We start from the raw sequence: 26,652 nt of genomic DNA, 5'->3' as shown, positions 1-26,652 counted from the left end.
CCTATAGGCCTACTTGAGTGTGTGGATGTGTGTGATTAGATAGGCTTTGACCTTTTATTTTATTTAATTTAGCCTATTATTGAATGACAAATGGCTGTTGGAACAAGGAATGCATGTTGTGTAGGCTTAGGCCTACCTGTTACAATGATAGGCCTATAAGATGCATTTGCGTGTGTGTGCATCCTATATAGGCCTATTTTTGTTCATTTCTTTAATTGTAGACTATAGCTGGCTGCGGCATATAAATAGCCTGATATAGGCCTACTTATGTCATCCGACCAATACGAAATAAGCTACAAATCTGGATAACACAAACAATAAATAGCCTACTTCATGTATAAATCCCTTAGCCCATCATTGGCATAGTAAGCTATTGCCATGCAAGAGGACTGCCGGTTGAGCGAGACGACCAGCTGACTTCATAGGCACGTGCTCATGGCAACGGAGGCCCGCCCTCAACGCGTGAGAGTAGGCAACAGCTGATGCAACATTGCACGGGCATATAAACACGGCCGACGCGGCTCTCAACTGCGTTCATTCTACACTCACAAGCAATGGATGAAATACTACAACCTAAAACCAAGGTAGCTGGAGTAGCGGAGAATTACAAAGAAGAATGGTCTATACACCCGCTCTTGTGCTGGGACCAGGGATGTCCGGTGAAGAGGAGACAGTTGGAGACTTTTTAAGAAAGTTTGTCCAGCGATTCGTCGCGGATGAAAACGCCGGGCAGCAAACCGGCCGTGGACTCAAGAAAGCAATGAGCTCCTCGAGTGAGTAGCCCACCAAATGTTTTATTTTTTGTTTGAAGTGTTTTGCGCACGCAGTAGGAACATGTTAGGGGAATTATATAGGCCTCCTTTCACACTGGGGCAATAGCCATAGTTAAAATGGACTGATCCTGGTAGCCTAAGCCCGTGAATTCCTTTTATCTCTCAATTGACAATTGAAACAAAGGTTAATCTTGTCCATCGCGTCGCCTGACTAAACCACATGATGAGTCTGTTATATCCAGAAACGGCTGACTGTGATCATTTTCCGATTTGCCAGGCAGTGTGCGTAATTGTGTGCGTAGGCCTACTGCTGATCAACGAGTTTCAAGGCTGTAGGATGACCATGACTAATGTCCTTATTGTATGCGCAGGTCTAGGATCAGACTGCAGTTTCGAGGAGGAAGGGGAAGAGCGAAGACTCCAACTTGACCTGATCCGTCGAATTGAGAGCTGTTTGTCCTGTGCCAAGACAGCCAGTCTCAGGTGTCGTCAGCTGTTACTTCCCCGGCGAATGATCCCTTCCATCGCACAAGACATCCTCGCCGCTTCCAGCGACGAACCGTGCGGGCTCCGTGGCGCACTAATCCATGTGTTCCTTGAGGCCAAAGGCACTCTTCAGAAAGTTGGCACCGTCATCCCTGCCGATAGCCTCACGCCGACATTTGAGCTTTCTGTTGTTCTCAGACCAGACCAGGAGGGATGGCCACCTCTCAGGAACCTATTCGGGACCAACAACGTTATGCGCCTCCGACCAGACTACCGACTCGTCAAGCAGAAACTCTACTCCTCTGCTAGTCCCATCATTCAAGAGCACAGCTCTTGGTTCTAGACGTTTAAGACGTTCTAGACGTTTTGGTTCTTCTCATTTGTTTAGTGTTCTACGTTTTTATTCTTTGCACATTTCTTTGTAGGCTACGTCACATTATTGCACACACCTTACTTTATTGCACAACCACTGTGGGCCCAATGATGATTGAGATTAGTTTGTGATTACATAGTCTTGTCATTGTGGATAGGCTTCTGAATATGCCAATTAAGTACGCAAAATGGAATTAAGTTGCATATGGATGGACACTGGAATGTATTGAATGTAGCACTGATAAGATGGAACACTAGTAGTCTATGACAATCAGCAGGGTCAGTCAGAGCCTAAGTGTAATTTTTATTCAACTTTATTCTAGCTGATTAGTAAGGACCACAAACACTATTAGGTCATGGGCTTTTTCATTGCAAAACTGGGCCCTACTCCACTATTGGAAATGCTATGTTAAAACGACTGTGAAGAATGTTTTGTCATTGACCATTGGAAAGCAATGTTTAGTCTGCGCTGTTTTGAGTGTTTCATTTGATGGTTTTGCTGTTCTTTTGAAGCTGATGGCTTATTATGTGGTGAGCAAGCTGGTCTTGACCTCACATGTTTTTGATATGTTTTTGTTTTTTGTTACGTCAGAACTCATGTGAGTGTTCCTTCTGAAAATTTGTCTTAAAAAATAAATAAATGGAAATACAATTCCAGATGAATGAAATCAAGTTGTTTCATGATCTCTTTAATCAACTGTGACAAGACAATACAGCCTTTAAAATAACATACAAAACAAAATATGTACACATACTGCCGCCTTATATGTACACAACTAGCTATTGAGTTTTCCACAAATACCTTGCACACACTCAGATGCTGTGGTATCGATGGGTTGCATGTGGTGGTGTTTTTTTTTTTTTTTTTAAAGCTCCGCCAAGTACAAAAGCGCACTTTACATTGTCACGAGGCCTACATCTTCTCAAGTCTGCAGTCATGACAAATGTCTCCATCCATTTGCATGCACACAGCCTCGTGTGTTACTGGTGGGGGTAGGACAGTCGCGCGTCACTGCTGGAAAATCTGCTTAAGCTTGCAGTTTCTATCCTTAGCGATCAATCACCTACTGTATGGCTTGCATAAACAACCATCTTAGAAATGCTATAACATTCTGGCAATGTAACATTTAAACTCTGTCTACCACACCAAGAACAACAAACCCCCTACCTAATGGGTTAGGGTCTGCATTGGTCTTAATGTAGGAAGCGAGCAAACACTCTTCAATAGCTAAACACTTCTGTCTGCTTTCCACACCTTAGCACACACATCATATACCGTTACATACCTACAGTACAAAACTCAAACCATCCCTTTAATCGCAGATGTTCTGATTTTAACAACACATACACATACAGAACGTTTTTGAACCTAGTGTTGCTGTTATATGAGATCTGAGGTGCCCTGCCAACAGAAAGGATTTTGTTTGACCATGGAACATCGCCAACAGCGAGTCATCATGTCTCTGCAAACTGCAATTAACAAATCAGTAGCTACATTTCGACGTCCCAACTAGACCATCTTCAGAAATATGAGATACATGTAGAGTGGGTAAACTGACACAACACCTAAGCTTGACCAGTAGAGTGATATTATTATCAATTATAATAATAATGGCAATGATACATTCTTCATGATAAAATTGCCTGAGCATGATCAAGTGCGTAGATATCCTGAATCATAGTTTGAGCTCAGAGGGTCAAGTTCCTGTCCGTGGAAGAGGAGATGAAGTCAGCACAACCACATGACCAGAGGCAGCACTCCTCCTTTCAACGTAGTAGTGTGTCCATTCAAGTCAGGGCTTCTTCATCTTCATGTCAGCTTCCATAGCACTACGGCGCCCCCTTGTGCCGCCATCCTGAAGAGTGATGGGACAGAGATCGATGTCGGAGAGAGAGAGAGAGAGAGAGAGAGAGAGAGAGAGAGAGAGAGAGAGAGAGAGAAAGAGAAAGCAAAAGAGAGAGAGAGACAGAGAAAGAGAGAGAGAGACAGAGACAGAGAAAGAGAGCGAGCAAGAGCGAGGGAGAGAGAGGAGTGAGGGAACATTAAATCATATGAGACTGGCATCAGAAACAGAAGGCGGAGCAGGTAATTAAAACCACTTTTTCAGAAAACATGCACATTTACTATGCTTGCACTGCACATGAGAAAGGGTGTGCATGTGGCAGAGAGAGAGAGAGAGAAAGAGCAATATTCTAAGGTGTCTGTAAGCACCAGTGACAGAAAGTGAAGAGAGAAATAGTTAGAGATGCTGCCACTATGTTGATGTGTGTATTTAAGCATTTACTTTACTTTCAGTATAATAATTTCCTTAAAAATAGCAGCCTCAAATTTTAGTCTATAACCTTAATCTCTGAAACTACTCGTCAGAATACAGTGTCATACATAATTCATAGCCACAATGTTATTTTTTGTGAAAGTAGCTTATTCACTTCGGAGCACTATTTCCCCTCAAGCACTCCGTACTCACTCTCACTCACGCACACACACTTGAAAGATATACCAGATACACCTGTTTTATCAACCCTTGCTTTGCATAAAATAATTAAATTCTATTTATTTTTCTTATTGTTAACCATCTCCCCTAGAGCTTTTTCTGACTGTGCTGTTGTCCATTGACTTTAAAATACTGCATTCTTTTTTAACATGCTTCCAAGGCTCTTTGTTCCGCCATTAAACAGGACAGGGTGAGATAATGATAGTTAAGTATTGGGAGAGAGATATGGAGAAGGATCAGGACATGAGCTCAGGGTCAGAATGAAACCGGTGTCCCCCGATTTGTGATATGGCGCCTTAGCCCATTATGTCATGGTGCGTGTGTCCAAGTCTTAAAATGGGGTTATTTGGCGATGAAGCTCTGACAAATCAGTAGTGTCTCAAAGGTTAAAAAACAAATGCCTGGGTCGAGGAGACCTAATGTGTTACAAACACAGAAAACCAAAGTGAGTATACAACACTAGCCACATCTACAGAGTGGGTACCTTGTTGGTTTAGTGTCTTCAACAAAATGCAAATGTTAAATGTCATAATTCTACGTCACAATGTTACAGAGAGGAAAATGTAAATATACCTACAACACAAATACCTCTTTTAATGTTCTTACTATACGTCTTGTGATCTGTTGTCCTATCTTGCACTTTAATCACTGCTTGTCTACGTTTATGTCTATACCTTAAGTATGTCTATGTTTATGAAAGGTAAAGTTAGAAACGCAATTTAAATTCTTTTTATGACCAGTGTATGCAAAGAAATTGAAAATAAAGCAAACTTGACTTGACATTCAGGCAAACGTGAGCTTTTGGGAACCAGACTACCTTCATGATGGATCGTCACCATCTAAAACATGGAATATAAACAAGAGGGCAGATTATAAGAGACCTGAAAAATGTGCCCAATAACGAATGGAAAACACTGAATGAAACTTGGCAAGATCTTGAACAAAGAGCTCAAGAAAAGACGCTTGGTTCTTGAACTGAGGCGCGTCATGCGTTTATGTTTGACTCAGGAAATCTTGGCCCGGCTCTCGCCACCGACTGCCTCTGTTAAAATTAATTTAAGTCCAGCAACTAGGTTAGCTTATAGCCGACAGTTCCGAAAACAAGGAAATGTTATTTGATGATTGGGTGAGCTGAAGCCATGATGTCGTCTTTCTGGGTATGTCTGTGTTCAACAATTACCGTACATACACAACCAAACAGTTGACAGACAGACAGACAGACCGATGGACGGACATACCCTCTTATAGAGATGCTACTGTAGGACGCATCTAAAAAGTAAAATTGTAATATGAAACGAACCGAATGCTGCAAGGTGAGATGAAGTCCACTGAGTGAAATGAAAATGATACATCCCTAATATGGACCACACCCCTCTCTCCACATGACAAATTCACACCTTCATATGCAACTCCTCTTTTCTTGTGGAGATGGGTGTGGCCCACATTAGGATATCCTTGTCAGAGACTATTCATAGGGTTCTTTACTGGGATCCATGCTTCATAGGATGAACACCTCTTTAGGAGACCATACGAGGTTGAGAATAAATGGGGTTCCCTTAGCGCTATCAAGATACCAGCAGTGCACAAATACAAGCTGCGACTAAATGCCCCAGAAAAAGAAGGACGAGGATAGTATCACGCTCCCATAGGACACTGGACTTGATGCCTTTACTTTGCATTGGTGATGCATGTTATGTTACTTACTTTTCATGAAGCCATGTTGAAGTTGGGAGGAGAAGCAGGAGATGACTAGAGTAGCCATAGACAAGAGTAGATACAGCTACTGGACTACAGAAGGTACCATGCATCATTTTGAGGACAATACAATGTCTTCATCCATTTTTTCTTCTTTCTTAAAATTTTGATCAGTGAGGCAATGGTTAAATTTGTTCATTAAAGCCTGTTGTATTTGGCGATCTATTTGTCCAGTGCATTGGAATGATCTGGCGATCTGGCTATTACATTTCACTGGATAAGTCATAAGTTCAGTAGGCCTAAAGCACGTTGTGTTTTGGCGATCTATTTTTTAAATTCTGGTAACTAGAACAATGAGCTCATGACAAAGGACACGTCTGTTTAGCACTACATCTGCTTACACTACAACTGTGAGTGAAGACATTTCTTGAAAATATATTATTACCGTTTCATGTTATGGTGCTGATATCATTTGGTGTTGAAAACAATTAGGTAAAGAGCCTACTGAAAACACCAGGATTCTCATGTCCCTAGAAGCCCGACAAAATATGCAACTTTCCATGACAAAAGATGCCGTTTCTCATGATAAAAGATGCAGTTTCTCTCATGAACAGCAGAAGCTACACTTTGGTGCTGGTCAAGATCAGAGTTGCAAATGTGGCGCTTATGGGCACAAGGTACTATGACCGGTTTGGTACTTTCGATGACGTCATTAATGGTTCTAGCACCGATCTGCGTTAAAGGTGCACTGTGTAGGATGATGGCTAGAGTAGGTTTTGCAACTAGGCTGCTCATTGAAACTCTGCTGCCTACTGCCACTTTTGATCTTTTCATGAATATTTACTAAATAATAAACTAATATTTACAATATGACCAAAGTACAATACGTTTTTCAGCTAAAAGTGTCTATTTCTAGAAATTCAAAATGGCGGACCATGGAGAAGATCCCCCTCTTCATGTATGAAAAGTGCCATTTTCCAGTCATAATGAATACTTAGAATTGAATGGTGGTGGAAAGTATTCATGAAAAAGGTAACATTTATGAATGATGTTGGTTCTGTCCCTGTAACCACGGAGAATAAAGAGAACAAGAAAAAAATGATTGAATGAATGAATGAATGAATGAATGACTGAATGAATGAATGAATGAATGAATGAATGAACATATTCTAGAATTCCATATTCTATTTCAGGTGCCAAGATCTTCTTCAGATTTTTTCCCTGTATAATTTCAGTAACCTACAACAAGTGATGCTGCTGTTATAGTATGACAATCAATGGAAGTCTATGTATCTAAGATATTGAGTTTTAAGTACATTTAAGTCTGCTCCGTATGATTAAAAACGTTGCTGTCTACATACAGGCAAGTGTCCAAACAGGGCTCATCAAATGATACAAGGATGACCAAACTCACTGATTTCTCAACAAAGAGGAGGACAAAAAGAGTGGGAAAGGGAGGGAGCGAGAAAGAGGGAGGGACAACGTAAAATGTGTATACGCGCTTCTGTATGTGTCTTTGCACACCATATTGCTTCCCCCTGACTGCATGTGCGGCAGATTTGAGTATATATGAATCTGGTGTTGTTGAGCTTTGCACACCAAGTGTCTCCCCCACTCTTTGGGTGTTTATGGGCATGTATGTACAGTACATGTGCGCATATTTAACCTGAGCCTATCCCTGTATACTTACAAAGAGAGAGAGTAGGAAAGCGGGAGAGGCCATGGGGATAGAGTCCTGCAGAGGGGCAAACAGCACAGTGAGAGGAGAAAACACACTCACACACGCGCCCGCGCGCACACACACACACACACACAGGGGCATAGTGAGGAGGAAAGAACACATACATACATACATACACACATACATACTCTCACAGTGCACAGCGAGGAGTTTGCACACACACACACACACACACACACACACACACACACACACACACACACACACACACACAAACAATGAGGAGGGTGCCCACATATAACAGTTTCAGAAAGCACAAAACACAACAGACACACACAATGAGAGTAGCGGGAATACACAACTGACCACAGTGGGAAAGGCACATAGCGCATACAGGGAAGCAGGCACATGCATGCCAATTGCAACAAGCTCGCACTCTGGCACGCACACACACAAACACTAACAATAACTCTTACCAGCTGGACCCCAGTGATCATTAGCTTTACATACCTGGTACACAGAAGCTTGTGTCTTACGAGACAAACTCAACAACCGGCCATAAAGGGCATCTGTTGTTCATCTGCATAGCTTGGACTGAAAGGACAGCATGGTCCATTGTGTATACAAAACCACAAGCAAGTTTCTTTTTTCAAGTGGATGACACATACACACAGACACACGAGTACATTTATCACAATCCTTTTTGGATCCATCTGTGCTATGGTCTTAACCCTATCCAGACCGGGGGGGGGGCTAAAAGTGCCCGCACCAACTTTGATGTTGTATAACTCCTGAATGACTAAAGCTATGACTACGAAACTTTGTGAGTTTTCCTAAAATGAAGTTTTAAAGATAAGGTTTATAATTTTTGTTGTTGCCATGGCAACGGTTTTCTGACAGGTACGCCTGACCAAAAATCACTGATCTAAGTCTCATCATCACTTTTCATATTTTTTTACATTTTCATTAGCATCAGACACCCTTGTGAACATTTGAAGTGGTCTGAAGCACATAATAACCAAAATTGATGTGCATTACCCAAGTTAGATGGAAAATACATTAAGGTGACAGTTTGGGCAATAAAATCAGGAAATGACGTCATAATGATGTCATAATATCCAATAATGACACCAAACTGATGTCATTCATAGATCTTTGGCTGAAGATCATCCCCTCCAAGTTTGGTGGTCATACGGCATTTGGTTCCTAAGTTATGAGGGGGGGGTCAAAAGAGCCCCCCCCGGTCCCAGGAATGCCAAAAAAGCCCGGTCTGGATAGGGTTAATTTGAGTTAACTAAACCAGTAACCTGGTCAGCCAGACTTTTGCACGAAAACTAGTCTTCTGGCATCAAACCATTTGTGGAACCAATGTTTGGCGTTCACACTAGAGATGCACAATATATATCGGTCCTCTAAAATATTGTCCGATATGGCCTTTTTTAATATCGGCCTGATATAATATTTCCCCGATAAAAATATCGGTTAATTTAATGACAACGTGGGAACTGCGTTCAAGCAAAGTAGCGACTTTTACTTTATATTTTCATTCAGGCCGGGTAGGCGAAACAAGCCTGTGACAGAAATTCTCAGTCTCTCTGCCTGTCTGATGCTGTGACTTGGCGTCTCTTATCACATGACTGAGTCACATGACCACCAGCCAGGCAATGGCTTTTGTTTTTAATGTTTGTATGGACTATGAGTGAAACATGAACTGAGATCACTAAAACTGCCTACTTTTAACCTTTACTTTTAACCTTACTTACTAACTGCGCTCAGCAGAGTGCACTATTCTTTGTAGTTCTTTCTGTTCACGCACTGTGCCATTTCCGTACCAGGTGATGATGGACCCTGTTAAGATGCTCTTCACCGCTGAGAAGTAGATTGTATCAATATATTATATTAAATATGAAAATGTGAACACATCGGTATCAGCCCTGAGAAGCAGGTAATTATCGGTTATCGGTTGAAATTTTTCATATCGTGCATCACCAGTTCACACACCACAAGACAATGAAGAGCTCAAACAGTTTAAGTAATGACCAATACAGCCACTGTGAGTAATCCCTAACAATTCACTACTCGTATTCAAACAGAAAAAGAATCTTGTTTCACACAGAAAGAGCAATGGGATTTTTGCATAGTTTCTGACTGTGCTGTATTACATTACATTACAGTTAGCCGACACTTTTATCCAAAGCGAAGCACAGTTAAAGTACAGAGTGTTGTTGGTTACAGTCTCTGGAGCAGTTGGGTTAGGTGCCTTGCTCAAGGGCACCTCAGGCATAGCGTGAGAGAGGGAGTGGAAGGGTGGGATTCGAACCTACAACCCTCAAGCCCATCTCTTTCAACACTAAGCCACAGTTGCCAACTTGTCAGGCAAAATCCTGCTGCTAAGTTTGCCTAGTTTACTAGGCTAAGGAACTAGAGTTTGGCCAATCAAGTTCTGATATGCTTTTCAGGCCGTAATGATTTTGTAATCATTTCAAGAAAGGTTGAAGCAAACTCCACCAGAAGTGAACACCTCCCCACTATCCACTAAAACTTCTGTGTGCTTGGTTCATTGCTAATTATACAATGAAGCAAGTATGTGTAGTTTTTTTGTTTGTAAAAATGGTAAATGTAACGTCTTCATAGTATGAGGTGAAAATCCAAAACACATGATGTACAATGACACATCACCATTAATATCATAAAAAACAAGGGGAAAAAATCCACAACAAAACATGAAAGGCTGTGAAGCCAACATTTATGTTCAAAATCACATTTGATTCATTGTATTTTTCTGAGTTGAAATGATAACGGTTTCACTGGTCACACTGGGGATGCAGCAGGATTGAGATCACCACACACTCAAACACCCACACCCACACTAGCACGAGGCAGCCAGCCAGCCACAAACCACACAAGCCAGCAGAGGGGAAGTTAACACACAAAGGAATGACTGGTGACAACAAGAACTGCATGCAACCTCTCACCGTCATATTCTCACGAATGTACACACGCACACACAAACACACACAAACAATAGCTGGGAAATGAAGGGATGACATTGGGAGAGGAGCAGAGAGGAGAGAAGGGAGGAGGAGAAGTCACCCAAAGGTGGGAGAAATGATAAGACTAATAACGCTCAACTGTTTTGGAGAGTATGTGTATGTGTGTGTCTGTGAGTGAGCAGGTAGACCGCAGGGGATTTCTGGTGTGCTGACCCAGAGGAAAGGACAGGGTATAGCTGTATCTACAAGTAGCGGCTATTGAATCTCATAACGCTTCAATTAAGCACTACAGTACACGCACTTATGGTTTTCTGTTGATCACTTCCTCTCTCCCTCTCCCTCTCTTCCTGTTCAGCTAACACCTTACCTCGATTTTTTTTTGGCATTATTCATAATAAGTCAAAATTAATAACTGCAATATTGCACACATATACACATTCACTCATTCTCTCCACAGTTTTTCAATGACAATGGACATACACACTCTTTAAAAAATGATACCAAGACAAATGATACTGACACCGATACATCCCGACACACACATACACACTCCTTCCCCACCCGAGCGTGCACTGTACACAGCGTGTGCACTGCACATCCCGTTTCTACTTGAGGTATGCAGAATAATACGCAGTTCTCATGGCGAGGCGCACAGCACCCAATGTCTACAGGACGTTGAGCCCAAGAGGAGTTGTTGCACTGCAGTTGTGTACATTGTCCACTAGGTGCAAACATGTCTGTGAAAATAATGTCCTATAAGTACTTTTCCAATTGGGAAATGAACTTTAATAAATATCTAATAAAACTCCTTGTATCATTGTACGGTGGATAGGTGCATGTATGTGTGAAAATGTGTGTGAGTGTATATTCAGAGCTGGAGAAGAAATGAGGACAAGACATCTTTGCAAATGACACATGTATGTGGATGGTACACACTCGCACAACACACACATACACGTATAGTCTGTGGAATGCATGCAGCTTACACAGCCAGCAAAGTAACCACAGACCAGACGAGCTGATACCGTTTTCACCCGCTTACAGTGATCACACCACAACACCTCAGTTTATCTGCCAGGGTCCCTGCATGATTTTGTCATTAATAGATGACACAATGCATGCTAAAAACATTATAGTTCACAATATCTGAAATATAAATACTGTAGTACACTGTAGTAGCATATGAGAAATGACCTAAAATGAGGGGAGCGCTTTATTCCAATGCAAAGACTTATAATATCAGCCCAAATGTTATCCACACAATCTCTACATCTCAGATTTTATGGGGGTCTGGGACAGTCAGGAAACACTGTATCCAATCTAAAAAAGGCTTGAGTAAGTACATCTAGTGAGGGTACAAGCATACGTGTATACAAGAGAAAGCTTTGTACCTCCTCTGTACATGTGCTGGCAGTATCTGTTCGGCTTGTGTGTACTTGCATGCATGACGGTGACAATGAATTTCTGGGTGAGCGCCATTGATTATACAAGTGTGCACGTTATCCATTTGGCTTTCAGTCCCGATGGGAAATGGCTCGCATTTGCAAGTGTCGCATTTTCTGTTCTCAGCGCATGTGTGTGTTAGTGTGTCATTTGTAGCAGTTGTTTTAGTGAGTCATATTCCGTTAGCATTTATTTTAGTGTGTGTGTATATTAGTGTGTCATTTTCTGGCCTGTGTGTGCGTATAGTATGTGTGTGCTTGTGTTAGGGTGTCATTTTCTGGCCTGTGTGTGCGAACAGTATGTGTGTGCTTGTGAGCGTGCGCGTGTGTGTGTCACCTTCTCGTTGGGGTCCTGCTTGTGTGCCTGTGTTAGTGTGTCATTTTCTGGCCTGTGTGTGTGCATACTGCATGTGTGTGCTTGTGAGCGTGCGTGCGTGCGTGCGCGCATCACCTTCTCGTTGGGGTCCTGCTTGCGCCCCCCCTCGCGGCCCCGCAGGCTCTTGGTGCCGATGCTGGCCTCCGAGGTCTGCATGATGAGCTGCGTGGCCAGGAACTGCTGCACCTGCTCCAGCACGTCGCGCTGCATCTCCAGCGCCATGTGGAAGACGTCGTGGTCCGAGCTGTTGTACATGATGGCGTTCTGGAACATCAGCATGATGTCGCGCTGGAACTCCGACGTGTTGCGGATCACGCCCATCTCGATGTTCTTCTTGATGGCCGACAGGTCCATGGGCCTAACCAAACCAGCGATGGAGAAGGGGGTGTGAGAGATGAGGTGCCCAGTTATCTCAGAAGTGAGTACACCACAAATAGTCAGTGTACCACTCATACAACAAGGAAAATGTAATTATATACTCAAAATAATTCAATATAAAAGGCATACACATATCACTGACGCCAGCATTTATGTCTATACACCAGCAATGTCAATACCTACCTGTACACTATGCTGTGGTAACCCGGGGCAATGTCATCAGACACAGGCTGAAGAAAGACACTGGCATACCTGCACCACAAAGACATTCATAAAAAACACATTCTGAATGCTGTTCATGCCATATCCCATGTTAAACCAACATTTTGCAGGTGAAGTTATCTACTGGAACATATTTGAACAGAAGCTTTTATCTACAGTGTGTACATTATACATATGGGTTTAAAAATCCTGCATACATCAAAACAATGCATGTCAACCAGGTATATAGCTGAATAAAATGTTTTGGCCTGTGATTGGCTCAATGAGAAGCATTCAGACCTGTGATTGGCTGCTGCACGCCAGACCAGCATGATTGATTTCTTCCAGATTTTCTGAGCCTGAAGTGCCTCCTGGTCTTCGCTGCACATGGAGCTGAGAGCGACAGAGAACGCGTGAGAGAAAGAAAGAAAGAAAGAAAGAAAGAAAGAAAGAAAGAGAGAGAGAGAGAGAGAGACAGAGAGAGAGAGAGAGAGAGAACGAGCGAGAGAGAGAGAGAGAAAACAACCATTTAATTTAGTAAAAAGTGTGTTGTGTCTTATGATGAAATCAATGATTGAATTTGTAAAATGACACTCAGACTGACCGGACATGCAATGACTGAAGATACCGCAGTAAACTGTATTCACTGTTGAATACAAAATTAGACTTTCACTAAAAATGCTATTGTGACGAAAATGGCAAATGACGAATACAGAAGCGCTCACTTTCACACACCAAAAGTGACATCTGAATACACACAAGCTCTCACTTTTCTCCACTCACTAACGAACCGAGGTGGTAGACTTACAACTGCGAGGACGCGGGGCTGCTGGCGGTGGAGTCGGCGGTGGTGTATCTCTGGGAGTGCGTGCCGTAGCCGTCCTCGCTCTCGCTGGCCGGCGGCTCCAGCTCCGACACGTAGGAGCCCTCGCAGTCTCCCTCTCCTTCCCCCTCCCCCTCCCCCTCGCCCTCCTTCTCCAGGAGGCTCTCCTCCCCGTCCACCTCACTGCCCCCGTCCTCCTCCTTCAGCTCCTACACACGCACACGCACACACCACATAGCAGAAGAGGAGACGCATAGTGAGAGGTCAGGCTCCTACACAGTCACATACGGCATAGGAGTCGGGTGAGCACAACAGGCAAACAAAAGCAAACACGCACGCACGCACGCACACACACAAGAACTTGCTCGCATTTTCGCAACTTTTATTGTCTGTGCTGCGCTTTTTTGTGGAATCAACTTGTGATTTCATTGTTTTCCTACCAACTGTTGCTCCCCCCTTCTAGATGCACAAACACACACACACACACACACACACACACAGTAGGCCTACTACATAGGTATGCATCTGAAAGTCTGTGCGCACGCACACACGCACGCACGCACGCACCTCTTACCTTTGAATCTTTTCCTGATGCTGAGCTGTCTTCAGAATCTGAGAGAGAGAGAACAGAAAGTTCATAACATGTTTGGGTAGGTGTGACAAAAACACACAAGAATGAGCGAATGGGTGAAGAGTAATGGGTGCTTAGGTTTGTTTGTACTATACATACATGTATGCATTGTTGATGTATGTGTGTGTGTGTGTGTGTGTGCATGACACATCCCACGTTTGGGCGTGGGTTGGTGTGCACATAAGCAAGTGCCCAACTGACCCAGACACGGCGTGTGCGACTCCTGCTGGCTCCAGTCCTCCCTCTCCTGCTTGACGGTGACGCTGGTGGGGGTGGACGCTCGGTTCTCCTCTGCCTGGCCCTCCTCCATCCCCTCTCCCTCCGCCTCCCCCTTCACCTGGGCCTCCATGCCCACCACCCCCTCCTCCGCGCCTGAGGCAGCCCCAGGATCCATTCCCCTGTCCTGCACCAGCACTCCCTGGCTTAAGTCCTCTCCCCCCTCCGAGGCCGACGACTCCATCATACCCTCGGGTGGCTGTGATCCCACCACCTCCATGGCCCTCTCGTCCTCCGCGGGGGCTGGGCAGCTGGCCTCCATGGCGGGGGTGGCTACGGGAGAGGCCACCAGTGCTGCTGGTGGTTGCACTGAGGGGGCCGATGGTCCGGTGGGGGTGATGGGCTGCTGCTGCTGGGGCTCAGAGGGGCCCGGTGCCTCCAGGGACTTGAAGCCTTGCGGCTCCCAGGGGCCCTGCAGGGTGTGGCCCCCGGCCACCGCCTCCTCGCACAGGGAGAGGGCCGCCTCCACGGCCGCCGCATCCAGGGCTTCCACTGGGTCGTCCACCTGTGTGGGATGAAGAGTGGTTGTGAGAAGACAGGTAGAAGCGCTGCAAGGGTGTGTGTGAAATGAGTACAGGAGGTTTGTGGCGTTTGTCTGTGATTTTCTACAATGGTGATGTGTGGAAGTGTGGAAGTGTGAAGCATGTGTGAACAGGAGCCTGTGTGTACATATTTCTTAAAAAGGTATATAGTGCCAAAGGCCCAAGTGACATTAGCTTTAAAGAAATTTGAATGCTCAGAAAACCAAATGATATATATTATCACTCAACTCAAATCAATCAGTTTGTCATGATGGGCATTTTTTGTCCCCCGAATTCATGTCCAAGAATGGCCAACCATGTGGTGTGTGTGTGTGTGTGTGTGTGTGTGTGTGTATGTGCTACCTTCTCCTCGATGATGGCGATGATGTCCCCCACAGTCTCCAGGTCGAGCTCGTCGCCCATGTAGGAGACATGGGCCACCAGGTCCTCCTCCACCAGCTCCCCCTCCCTGGGCTGCTCCTGATGGGGGCTGGGGACCGCCAGCGTGGACCCCTCCTCTGCTGCCACCACATACACACACACAGACACAGCGTCAGTCTTCTTCATCCACTCACACACACACTATGGCTCACTCGTTGCCATTAGAGATATACATCGTGGCGGGAAAAGAAGGTAATTTAAAAAAAAAGGCCTCACACTCACACCATGCTATTGCACCGTGTTTAGCTTTGATTACTCCACACATTTGGTGTTGTATTTTATTATTGTTATTGTATTCAATAGCCTTCTACAAAAATGCATTTCCTTCCAGCATTGCATGACGTTTTCATCAAGAGATGAAGAGATGATGGTAGAGTCTGAACATGGTGTAAAGCCTTCTCCAGTATATCTCAACACTTTTTACATGACCACGGGATGTGCCATTTGACATGGTTCTTTAATACAAGAGAAGAAAGTCATTGCACTAGAGTGGTTCAAGGAGCAGGGAACTCTACCATCATCAACATACTGTACGACCTTGGTGAATATTGCTAGATGGAAATGAATCCAGACACTGCAGAGGTTTGTTGAAACAATGCAACACCAAATATGTTCTGTAATCACAGCTAAAGGAGGTCCAGTGTGTGTGACCTTCTGTATTTTTATTTTTTTGTGATTTCATTTATTTGCAGAATTTTCAAGTTGAGATGTTGAAGAAGCTACTCAATGCTAAAATGCTAAAAAAAAAAACAGCATTGTTTTATCTAAACGCTGACATTTTGTCTTTAAAAGAGCCGACTTCATCTTCAAGAGAAACTTTAGGAGCCATTTTGCTGTGTAAAGTATTTTTGAAAAAGTTTAGAATATTAAACTATGATTAACTTAATAGGCCACTTGGCTGCTTGTGGCCCGTTTTCCTGTTGCTAGTCACAACACGTAGTAATCGAGGCTCAACATCATACACAACTCTTCAACCTAAATGTTATGGGATCCAAGTTGCCATTACATAACATGTTCATATTAGGTTCCATATCTTTGTCATTAAACTTACCTTGCTTTTAGATAGTTACCCTCTTAGCTTAGTGTTATTTTACCCCCAACCCCTCTAATTCGGTCACTGGCGCAGACATGCATTTCTATGTCCCAACTACCTCTAACTCCTTCAACTTAATACAGCTCCAGGCCTTTTTATTAGAATAGCATGAAAAAGTTGATTTATTTCCATAATTCCATCAATAATGTTAAACTGTCATGGATTGTAGATTCATGGCCCAGTTTTTTAACTATTCCAATCATTAAATGTTTTCTTTTTATATACGTTGGCCTTCCAGCTCAAAAAACCCATGAATTGGGGAATTCGCATCATTAGAATATTGTTATAAAATCTCATTTTTCTTCATCAAAATTCGGGTCACATTAAATCAGTTGAAATTTGGTACTTTCTACATAACATGCAATGTTCAATACTTGGTTAGGACATTCTCTGCCTTCATAACGGCCATGATGTGATATAAAAAAAATAAATAAAAAAATAAATAAAAATGATGCGTTTAACATTGAAGTCAATGGCAAAAACAGTGCATGGGAGTTATGGAAGCCCAGATATCCTTGATGCTTTGCTGTCAGCTGTTCTTGTTTCTTGACCTGGTGCCCCACACTTCACTCTTCAATATACCCTGTAGATTTCCATGTCACGTTTTGGTGTTAACTCACCAGTTTAATTCTAACTCAACAGAAATAAAACCCCATTCATTTTTCAATTGTTTTTGCCATTGGCTTCAATGTTAAACGCATCATGGCCGTTATTAAGACAGAGAGTCCTAACCAAGTATTGAACATTGCATGTTATGTAGAAAGTACCAAATTTCAACTGATTTAATGTGACCCGAATTTTGATGAAGAAAAATGTGATTTTATTACAATATTCTAATGATGCGAATTCCCCAATTCATGTTTTTTTTTTAGCTGGAAGGCCAACGTATATAAAAAGAAAAAAATTAATGATTGGAATAGTTAAAAAACTGGGCCATGAATCTACAATCCATGACAGTTTAACATTATTGATGGAATTATGGCAATAAATCAACTTTTTCATGCTATTCTAATAAAAAGGCCTAGAGCTGTATGTGAAAACCATTTTCACTCGCACATTCAGTATATACCCCTGCTGTGTGTCCAGGGGAGGAGTAAAAGGAAGAAGGAGATGAAAAAGTGACCGTACACTCAGACTGAAAGTGACCCAAGAGACCAGGTCAGCTAGGTTGTTGAAGCGTCGCCATGAATTTGCTTTTCTTGATCATGAAGTGATGAATAAAAATATCCCATTATCATAGTGTGTCTCTGGCTTGTCAACCTGGGACACCTGAAAATGTGTACTTCCCAATGTATTAATTAATTACAGTTCCGTGAAGTTAAGTGATTTTAAAACTTCCCTTTTTAGCTTGGGTCGCCGAATTCGCTTTGCCTCTTTTGAATTCACTTTGCCTCTTTTGAATTCACTTTGGTTTACCAAAAAGAGAAATGCTAATATCCCGTCGTTCTGGTCACTTCCAATGTATGGATGCAGATCAAACAGTGAGAGAGAGAGAGCGAAAGGGAGACAGAGAGAGAGAATGAAAAAAGGAAGAACCAAGACCTGTAGTGGGTGGGGCTGGGTGCTCCATCTGGGAGAGGGCTACTACATTGTTGCTATGGGTAACAACAGGGGGCTCTGCACTGTTGCCATGGTGACTCGGAGGGGTGGTCTCCAGGAGGCGGGACAGAGTGGGCGCATCTGACACACATTCACACAGAGACACATACACAAGACACAAAACAGACGAACACACACATGTAAAGCACTATCACCCCAAGCCTTTGCCCACGCTGACTATGAAGGTTGTATGCATGGCACGGCACGCCACACAAAACAGAACTATGCGGAAAAGCACATGGCACTTCTAGGCAGAGGCGTATAAAGCAAAAGTACTAACTGTGTATCCAATTCATTAGGTACAGGGGAATAACTAGTGTTTAAACCAGAGTAAGAGAAAAGTACCTCTACTTTAAACACCTCTTGTTTCTAGGACACTACAGAGAGGCAATCTTAAGCAGACTACACAAAACCACACACAACAAAGCTTGGCTGGCCACGGCCTATCTGTGTTTGCCAAAGCGAATACAAACTGTAGCAAACACAGATAAGGCAGAAGCTCTAGCAAAGTATTAAAGCTTTTTCTAAAAAGAAAAGCGAAAGAGAGAGCAGCAGTTTGTAGAATAGGAGACAGAAGAGGGTACGGCCATGCGAGAGAGAGACCATACAGTATGTGTGACGTGTGAGTGAGAGCGTGTGTGTGTGAGTGAGAGTGTGTGTGTGTGTGTGTGTGAGTGAGAGTGTGTGTGTGTGTGTGTGTGTGTGTGTGTGCAGACAAGGTGTTTCTACCTGTTGTGATGTCCTGTGGGATGGTGCAGGCCGTAGCATGAACCTCAACTCCATGCGAGCCGTTGCTCAGAGCAGTTGCCACCTCTCCATCCACCACCTGTGAACGCAACCATTGGCACCAGCGTGACAAGTGGTAATACAAAACACAAGCTTGTGTGGTTATGACTGGTTATGACACACACACACACACACACACACACACACACACACACACACACACACACACACACACACACACACACACACACACACACACACACACACACACACACACACACACACACACACACACACACACACACACACCCCAAGTTGCACCTGACACACATTCAATTTCCGTCAATCCTCTTCCCACTTAACATGAGATGTCATGGTGTTCGACTTGAGTGATTCTGCTCAGCTCTGGACAGACAACCACCCCCCCCCCCCACACACACACACACACAAAATCTCCCCTCATCCTGTCCCCTGAGCTCGCCCCCACTCACCAGGCGTGGACTGGCTGCGATAAGGCTGCCTTTCTTGAGGAGCTCCGACAACAGAGGGGATGGCGGCGGTGTGGCCTTCTGGGAGAGGAGCTTCTTCTGTGGGGACTCGTCCACTAGAGCCCCCAGGCTTTCCTTGGGCCCGACTGCCTCCACTGGCATGAACACGCCCACGGCTGGAGCCTGAGGACACGATGGGAATGGAGGCGAGAGGTTAAAATTCAGAGAAGACAATGGGTGAATTCCAATAAAGTTTCCCCACTGTCAGCCTAGCTACAACAATTTTTGGGGGACTGTTCTTCATTCACCATCCCAAATGCAAATGAGGAAATGCCATTAGAATTGTTGAAATTACTTAAATAATTTTCTGTCGTCAGTGGTCACAAGCAGGTTAAGTTAGCAAGGGAGGACGAAAGTCTGCATATTGGAATGCACCCAATGGAAGCGAGGAGACAAATCAGAGCCTCAAAAGACTTCAGAGTTTCCAAACTACTGTACATGCCAGATTTTGTTTCAAGAAATAAAGATACATCTCGACAAAACTATCAGAAAGCTGCATTATACCATATCTGATCGGGTTATAAAGCAGAGCAAGCAATGGCAACTCTGCTAACAATGTAATAAATCCTTGTTTTGCAGTTTTTGTCTTTCTGCAAGTGACTTGCTGGTGAAGGACCTGCAGCCTCTGATGTTTGACTCACCGCAGGGCTGGCACAGGGCTCCTCTGTCAGCGACTGGCTAGCATCAGAACTGGGTGGGTCCATGCTTGGAGAGTTGGCACCCAGCGGGGAACGCACCGAGACACTGGAGATACGCTTGGGCGTGTTCTTAGCAGCCTGGCGTACTGATTGCAGAGAACAGAGTAAGTGAGCAGCAGAGAAAGACACAGAGCGGAAAAGGTATTGCCATCAAGTTGACATTGACTGTGTGCAAACGTTCACGCGTGTTTGTGTACTGCGTCTGTGTGTGTGCGCGTAATTCTTCAGCCAAATCCGAGTGTGACGTACCCTGATAGGCTGCTTCTGTAGCTCTCTTCTTCTGCTCTGCTTCCTCCTCATCCTGTTTCCGTTTCCTGTCAAAAAAACATCAGAGAAATAGGAAGGGATCAATGATCAAACAAACTCTTCAAACCACCATAAGAAACACAGACAGTGTTGCCAGATGTGTCTAATCAAATCCCACCCAAAAGGTGCTCAAAAACCACCAAGAGGCGCTAAATTCCGCCCAATTTCAACAAATTGCATTGATTTCTATGGGCATAAAACTGCAGAAAAAAACGCCATATCCATCCCAAGTAGCCCAATTGGGCGGGTAACCACCCAATCTGGCAACACTGAACACAGACACACATGAGGAAGGGTAAAGCGGGCTTACAGCTCAATCTCTCCCCACAGCTCCTCCAGTCTGGGGTCCATGTGGCCTGCCTGGATCAGTTCCACATCTCTCTTCAACTTCCTGTCATTCCAGAAGAAAAGGCATTACAATATTTGACTTCCTGTTAAAAACCCACTGAAGCATCCACATACCAGGATGCAATGAACAGCACATTGCTCTGGGACTTGAAGGGTGGGGACTGTAACCTCGCTGGTTGTAGGTTGGCACTGGCTCATTACATTAAGGCAAAATGTTAGCAATTGGGTAAAATAAGATCATATTGTTTCAAACCTTACTGGAGTACAGAAGGCAGAGTCGTTCTGCACAAAATCAATAAGACCGGGCTATCTAGGACCTAAGCCGGTGCAATTTATCTCCAGTCATTTCACTTACTGACGTTTATCATTTGCATGCTTCCCGTTTTTAAAAAATGTCTATGCGATGATACTCTACTAGTCCATTTTTTGGTACAAAATCCATCCACAGTACCTGTACTTTTCCTGTGTGTCTTTGAGGAGTCTCTTGAGCTCTTCGATCCTTTCAGCGGTCAGTCTGCGCACAATCACATCCTCTATTGTCTCCACCACCTCTCCCTTCTCTCCACGCTTCCGCCTGGAAACACACACATCATACAAACACAATTACTAGGATGGGAGCAAGAGTCCTGCCTGAGTTTGACATCCCTGCAATATACAGTGATGCGTGTTGTATGTTGCACAGTAATGCCACATTATGAAAAATCCTCTATTTTGACTCTCATACAGTAAAGTGAAAATGAACTTCTTTTCCCACACAGATTTGACAGACTTCAAGATCTTGACTTGATATGCATGAAAGACTGTAAAATGAAATAGGCAAACTTTGCCACACATCCTGCTAAGGAGGACACATGTAACCAGAGTCGCTGACACACAGGACTGCATGGGGACTTACTTGGGTGCCTCTGTGGTCTCAAGCAGCTCAGAGTACTGAGAGGCGCAGTGCTGTAGAGGGTAGAGAGTGGTCAAACATCAGTACTTAAAGGTGCAGTCATTAAAGTTGCTTTTAGTTATATTTACTTCTGGCTTCCTTCAAAGCCTGTAGTAAAATGTCAGCCTAGTGGTCGCAAGGAACCAACTACAATGGATTCTGAAAATAGTTACTTTTCATGCATTTCCTTAACCTCAACATACTACAGGACAAAGTTACTGATTACACTGCGACAGCAAAACCTGGAGAGCAGAATTTTTTTATGCCAACTTGTTTTATTTTTATTGTACAGCAAGTGTTGTTGGGTTTAGCAAACATACAAATACATTGTCATGGTCATTTTAATGTACCTTCTGTGAGAACCAGTCCGGGGGTCGTCCAGGCTCAGAGAAAGGCTTGATGGCTCTACTAACTGACACCCTGTGCAAGTGAGGGGACGTGACATAAACAAAGTGGGCAATGAAAAACGTAACACAGCAGGGCAGGTGCTTCTGCCAACATATTAACAAAGACGTGTCAAGTTAAGTAACATAAATCAATTGCATAAAGATGCATTCTAAAATAGTAGGTGGCCGCTGGCCGGGGTAAGTGTACAAATATGATATGGGTCTGTATACTGCCTCTTTACGCTATAGACAGGTGTCCACATCCATTGAGTATGAACTTGTGTGCACATATAGGTCTACTATACTTTAAGGACAGCTGGGACAAATGCATTACATTAGCTCTACATATTCTAAAAACACTCTTCTTGTTGCCATCTTACCAGTTTTGGTCGCCGCTCCTCATGACAGATGAGGCAAGGCACAGTTTTTCCCTGACGGACCAGGGCTCAGTGGGCCCAAGGGCCATCATCTTGTGCTCTGCCGGGCAAAAAACAATAGCATGCAATAGCATCGTTACGATGGTAATTTGGATTGATGTTGGTGGAAAGAAAAGGAACAGCAGTACGTGGTGACCATCTAATTTACAGTAAAACCAACCAACAGACTCGTAGAAGTTTTCCAACGTTAACAGCAGATGTGCAGTCACGCATACTGTGGCAGACGAACAATGCTTTGATAGGTAGCCTACCTATGCTAATTTTGTAGTTAGCCCACTACGACAACATTAGCTTTCACAGGCTCTTTCCAAAACGCAAACATACCACAAATCAGCACATTAACTACAATGCAATAACTGCTCAAATACAATTACTGCCTCTACAACACGTATAGCCAACTCAACATTTCCCGTTTCATTCATTTATGTTTTGCAAGTAGACTCTAGCTAAGTAGTTGGCATTGTTAGCACAACACACAGCTAAGCTAGGTGGCACCCGCGTTTGCCTTTCTGCTTCGTTATATGAAATTATGGCTCCAGTTCATATCTTCTCACTAAAGCTTAATTATCTAGACATACAGAACAATGTCCATGAAATTGCACATGATAGCAAACTCCGTAAAATCTTATAACCTACTTCCTACTCCACTCGACATCTCGTCCGCAAAGCTGATGTCATCAGGCCACGGAACCACTTTGTATTACAATCACGATTCATAAACGTCCCATTACGACGGAACACCAATGTGTAAAAGAATACTTCCGGTTTGTATTATTCATGGAAAAAAGTTATTTTTGGTGCATTATATCTAAACAATGGGATCACTTTTCATAAAGTTCTGAGATGTGACTGAAGCTAAAGCAATATGTTTTGCTTGTTTGTTTGTTTTTTTTGGCAGAAATCAGCATTTCTAGAAAATTCTCTTAAAAAATCCTTGAAAAATCTGTGGTTGGATAGATCTTGGTATCACCACAGATTTTTCGCTTATATGCCTACAAATCTAGAATATGATGATACCAACCCACCCATGTTCTGCAGACAACAGCCTACTGCCATTTCGCCAACTCGCCATTCCGGCACTTTTTCGTTTCAACACCAAGTTGTTCTTAGGGGAGCTGTCCACGGATGTGGTGCTGAATGTTTCCGATGTTTGCCCTTGGAGCAGCCACAGCGTTCTGCCATAGGAACATTCATAGGCTACTGAGAGAAATATCCTTCTTAAATATCCCTTTTTAACCTGTTTCCTTTTTGTCAAAGCAGTTTAGTTGTCAGTAATTAGGAAATGCTTATAGTATGTTCATTAGTTTATAAATGGAAATCAGTAGGCCTACTCATACTTATCATTTAATTGGAAATATAGGCCTAATTATCATGGGCTTAACTAATAAATATATGAGTAACTATTTGTGGGTGTTTTAGGTCTTGGACATATAGGCAAATAAAGGTTGGTTGGCCTGTGTATCTGCTCTGCGTTCTCTGTGTGCCTTTCTCTTAAGCAGGAAGATGGGGCTTGGTACCAGTCCATCCTAATTAATGTCAGGAGGACCAGGACGGACGAGAGGGAGATTGCCCTGAAGACGGCGTGCACACACCCTTTGTTATAGGCACATAAACACACGTAGACACTTGGTACAAACAAACACGTGTTGACTCGCTTCCATGGCTTAGGCCTTATCCATCATGCTTACGGATCTCTTGTCACTTCGTAGTAGGCATTTTAATATCGGCAGACAAACAGCTCAGATGGTGAGCACTGCAGATTTTGTTGATGGCGGCTGGAGAGGTTATCACATGGAACACACAAAGTCTTCCATCCAGTAAGCTCTGGGGTGGAAGCGGAAGACCACCTTATTTGGCCATCCCACAGTCCATGGTGTGAGCTTATTTGGTGCACGTGGGCTCTCAGTTGGCTGTTTGCCCACTGTCCATTGTATCATTTTCCAATGTATGCATTGTCATATCTTGTCGTTCCAGTCTTGTGACCACGCAAAGTGGATGCACATGCTTCCAATAATATTTAGTGTCCCCTGTCTGGAAAACTTGGACACCAGACTATTCTACCATATGGGGATTTCCCCTGACAAATAATGAGCATGAGTAGAAAAAGAGAATACATGGTTAATATAGAATCCCTATCTCTCCCCCTTTCCCCTCTCCTCTCTCCCCTCTCATTGACCCCCCTCTCACTCCTCACCCCTCTCTGTCCTTCTCTATCTTATGTTTAGGCCTACACATGAATGCCTGATAGGTCCATAAACGATCACACCCACACACACACACACACACACACACACACACACACACACACACACACACACACACACACACACACACACACACACACACACACACACACACACACACACAAACTAAATGACAAATAAACACATATGCACACACAGAAAAGCCATATTTAAGACACACTTAGGGAAAGTCAGGTCAGTTCCCAAATCTTGGACTGAGAGAATACTGTTATTGGTCAGGGATCAGTCAAGACTAGGAAACTCCAGAGCTCTGTTATGCTTCTACTACTCGTTGTCTAAACTTTGACAAATTACTACTTTTTGTACTTATACTTTTTCGGAATTAAATCATTGGATTTTTATTATACTTGAACACTGCGTTGTTTGCCTTTTTTTTTACCTCGAATAAAGAACACCGAGGTAAACTACTGGTCGCAGTTTACCTCGCTCCTAGCAATACCACCAGCGCCAGAAGCGAGGCACTGAACGAGCTGCATCGGGGAATCAGTGAACAACAAGATGCACACCCAGATGCCTTCACAGTGGTCATGGGAGATTTCAACCACGGAAATCTCAAAACAGTTCTTCCAAAATTTCACCAACATGTTAACTTTCCAACAAGAGGACAAAACACCCTGGACTTTGTTTATACCCCAAAACAAGGAGCATACAAGGCAAAGCCCATCCCCCACATCGGCCTATCAGACCACCTAACGATTCTGCTACTGCCAGCCTACAGACAAAAGGTAAAACTCACCAAACCAGCTCTGAAGGAGGTGAGAAAATGGCCAGAAGGAGCCCGTGTCACGACTACAAGACTGCTTTGAAACCACAGATTGGGACATGTTCAAAACAGCTGCCACCACAGCAACCACATTGACATTGAGGAGTACACAGACACCGTGACCTCCTACATCACAAAATGCATTGATGATGTTACAGAAATAAAACGCATCACCACCAGGGCCAACCAGAAGCCATGGGTTCACAGGAGACGTTCACAGACTGCTGAGGGCCAGAGACAAAGCCTTCAGAGCAGGAGACGTAGCTGGCCTAAAAGCAGCAAGAGCAAACCTGTCCCAGGCATCAGAAAAGCAAAAAAGGAATACTCGGACAAAATAACAACACACTTCAAAGACAGCAGAGATGCACAGAGCCTGTGGCAGGGCATACAGGCCATCACGGACTATAAGCCCGCACCACGAAGCTGTGACAACAACACCTCTCTGCTAAACGACCTGAACAGTTTCTTTGCCCGTTTTGAAGCACAAAATGACACTCATCCACAGAAAACTCCCCCTCCCCCCCATGATCAACCCCTGTACCTGTCCTCTGCCAGTGTGAAGAGGACACTGGCCACCATCAAACCCACGCAAAGCAGCTTGCCCAGGACAACATACCTGGCCGAGTGTTGAAGGATTGTGCAGAAGAGCTGAAGGATGTCTTCACAGACATCTTTAACATCTCTCTGGAGCAAGCAGTCATCCCATCACTTTTCAAAGCTGCTACCATCATACCCGTGCCGAAGAAATCATCACCATCATGCTTCAATGACTACCGTCCTGTAGCACTGACGCCCATAATCATGAAGTGGCTTCGAACGGCTAGTCCTGTCACACATCAAAGCCACCCTACCCCCCACCCTGGACCCCTACCAGTTCGCATACCCGAGCCAAGCGATCCACGGAGGATGCAATCTGCTCTGCCCTCCCATCCAGCCCTCACCCACTTGGACAATAAAGACTCATATGTG

General features: G+C 43.9%; 2 protein-coding genes across 6 annotated transcripts; one reads left to right on the top strand and one right to left on the bottom strand.

The window, feature by feature from the left end:
* The first annotated feature begins 478 nt into the window (after positions 1 to 478).
* On the top strand, positions 479 to 2,299 carry si:ch211-39i2.2 (DNA damage-inducible transcript 4-like protein-like). Its single transcript, XM_063188149.1, has 2 exons — positions 479 to 773; positions 1,145 to 2,299. The coding sequence occupies exons 1-2, from the start codon at positions 617 to 619 to the stop codon at positions 1,600 to 1,602; spliced, it is 615 nt and encodes a 204-aa protein (XP_063044219.1). The 5' UTR covers positions 479 to 616; the 3' UTR covers positions 1,603 to 2,299.
* On the bottom strand, positions 2,300 to 23,601 carry brd8b (bromodomain containing 8b). Of its 5 annotated transcripts, none has more exons than XM_063188143.1 (20): positions 23,293 to 23,601; positions 22,600 to 22,696; positions 22,184 to 22,253; positions 21,798 to 21,847; positions 21,354 to 21,476; positions 20,865 to 20,945; positions 20,498 to 20,562; positions 20,192 to 20,334; positions 19,494 to 19,673; positions 19,006 to 19,102; positions 18,220 to 18,357; positions 15,507 to 15,664; positions 14,548 to 15,127; positions 14,290 to 14,327; positions 13,701 to 13,924; positions 13,497 to 13,538; positions 13,193 to 13,285; positions 12,875 to 12,943; positions 12,389 to 12,671; positions 2,300 to 3,487 (listed from the first exon to the last, which is right to left on the bottom strand). In XM_063188143.1, the coding sequence occupies exons 1-20, from the start codon at positions 23,309 to 23,311 to the stop codon at positions 3,425 to 3,427; spliced, it is 2,613 nt and encodes an 870-aa protein (XP_063044213.1). In that variant the 5' UTR covers positions 23,312 to 23,601; the 3' UTR covers positions 2,300 to 3,424. The 5 variants fall into 5 exon arrangements, with proteins under 5 accessions (XP_063044213.1, XP_063044214.1, XP_063044216.1 ...); XM_063188144.1 differs by having other exon boundaries at positions 15,507 to 15,661; positions 23,293 to 23,600; XM_063188146.1 differs by lacking the exon at positions 18,220 to 18,357 and having other exon boundaries at positions 23,293 to 23,599.
* Between the last annotated feature and the right edge of the window lie 3,051 nt (positions 23,602 to 26,652).

The sequence above is a fragment of the Engraulis encrasicolus genome, chromosome 22, assembly GCF_034702125.1.
Source record: "Engraulis encrasicolus isolate BLACKSEA-1 chromosome 22, IST_EnEncr_1.0, whole genome shotgun sequence".
Lineage (NCBI taxonomy): Eukaryota > Metazoa > Chordata > Actinopteri > Clupeiformes > Engraulidae > Engraulis > Engraulis encrasicolus.
Note: the sequence above shows the minus strand (reverse complement) of the source record. Positions and strands in the feature narration are given on the sequence as shown.

Excerpts from the sequence above, each read along its gene's own strand:
- si:ch211-39i2.2 (XM_063188149.1), top strand. The coding sequence starts at position 617 with ATGGTCTATACACCCGCTCTTGTGCTGGGACCAGGGATGTCCGGTGAA. Across the intron at positions 774-1,144 it reads GAAAGCAATGAGCTCCTCGA|GTCTAGGATCAGACTGCAGT; the intron begins GTGAGTAGCCCA and ends TTGTATGCGCAG.
- brd8b (XM_063188143.1), bottom strand. Across the intron at positions 20,946-21,353 it reads GACACACAGGAAAAGTACAG|GAAGTTGAAGAGAGATGTGG; the intron begins GTACTGTGGATG and ends CTGGAATGACAG. Across the intron at positions 15,665-18,219 it reads CCCAGCCCCACCCACTACAG|CAGAGGAGGGGTCCACGCTG; the intron begins GTCTTGGTTCTT and ends ATGTGGTGGCAG.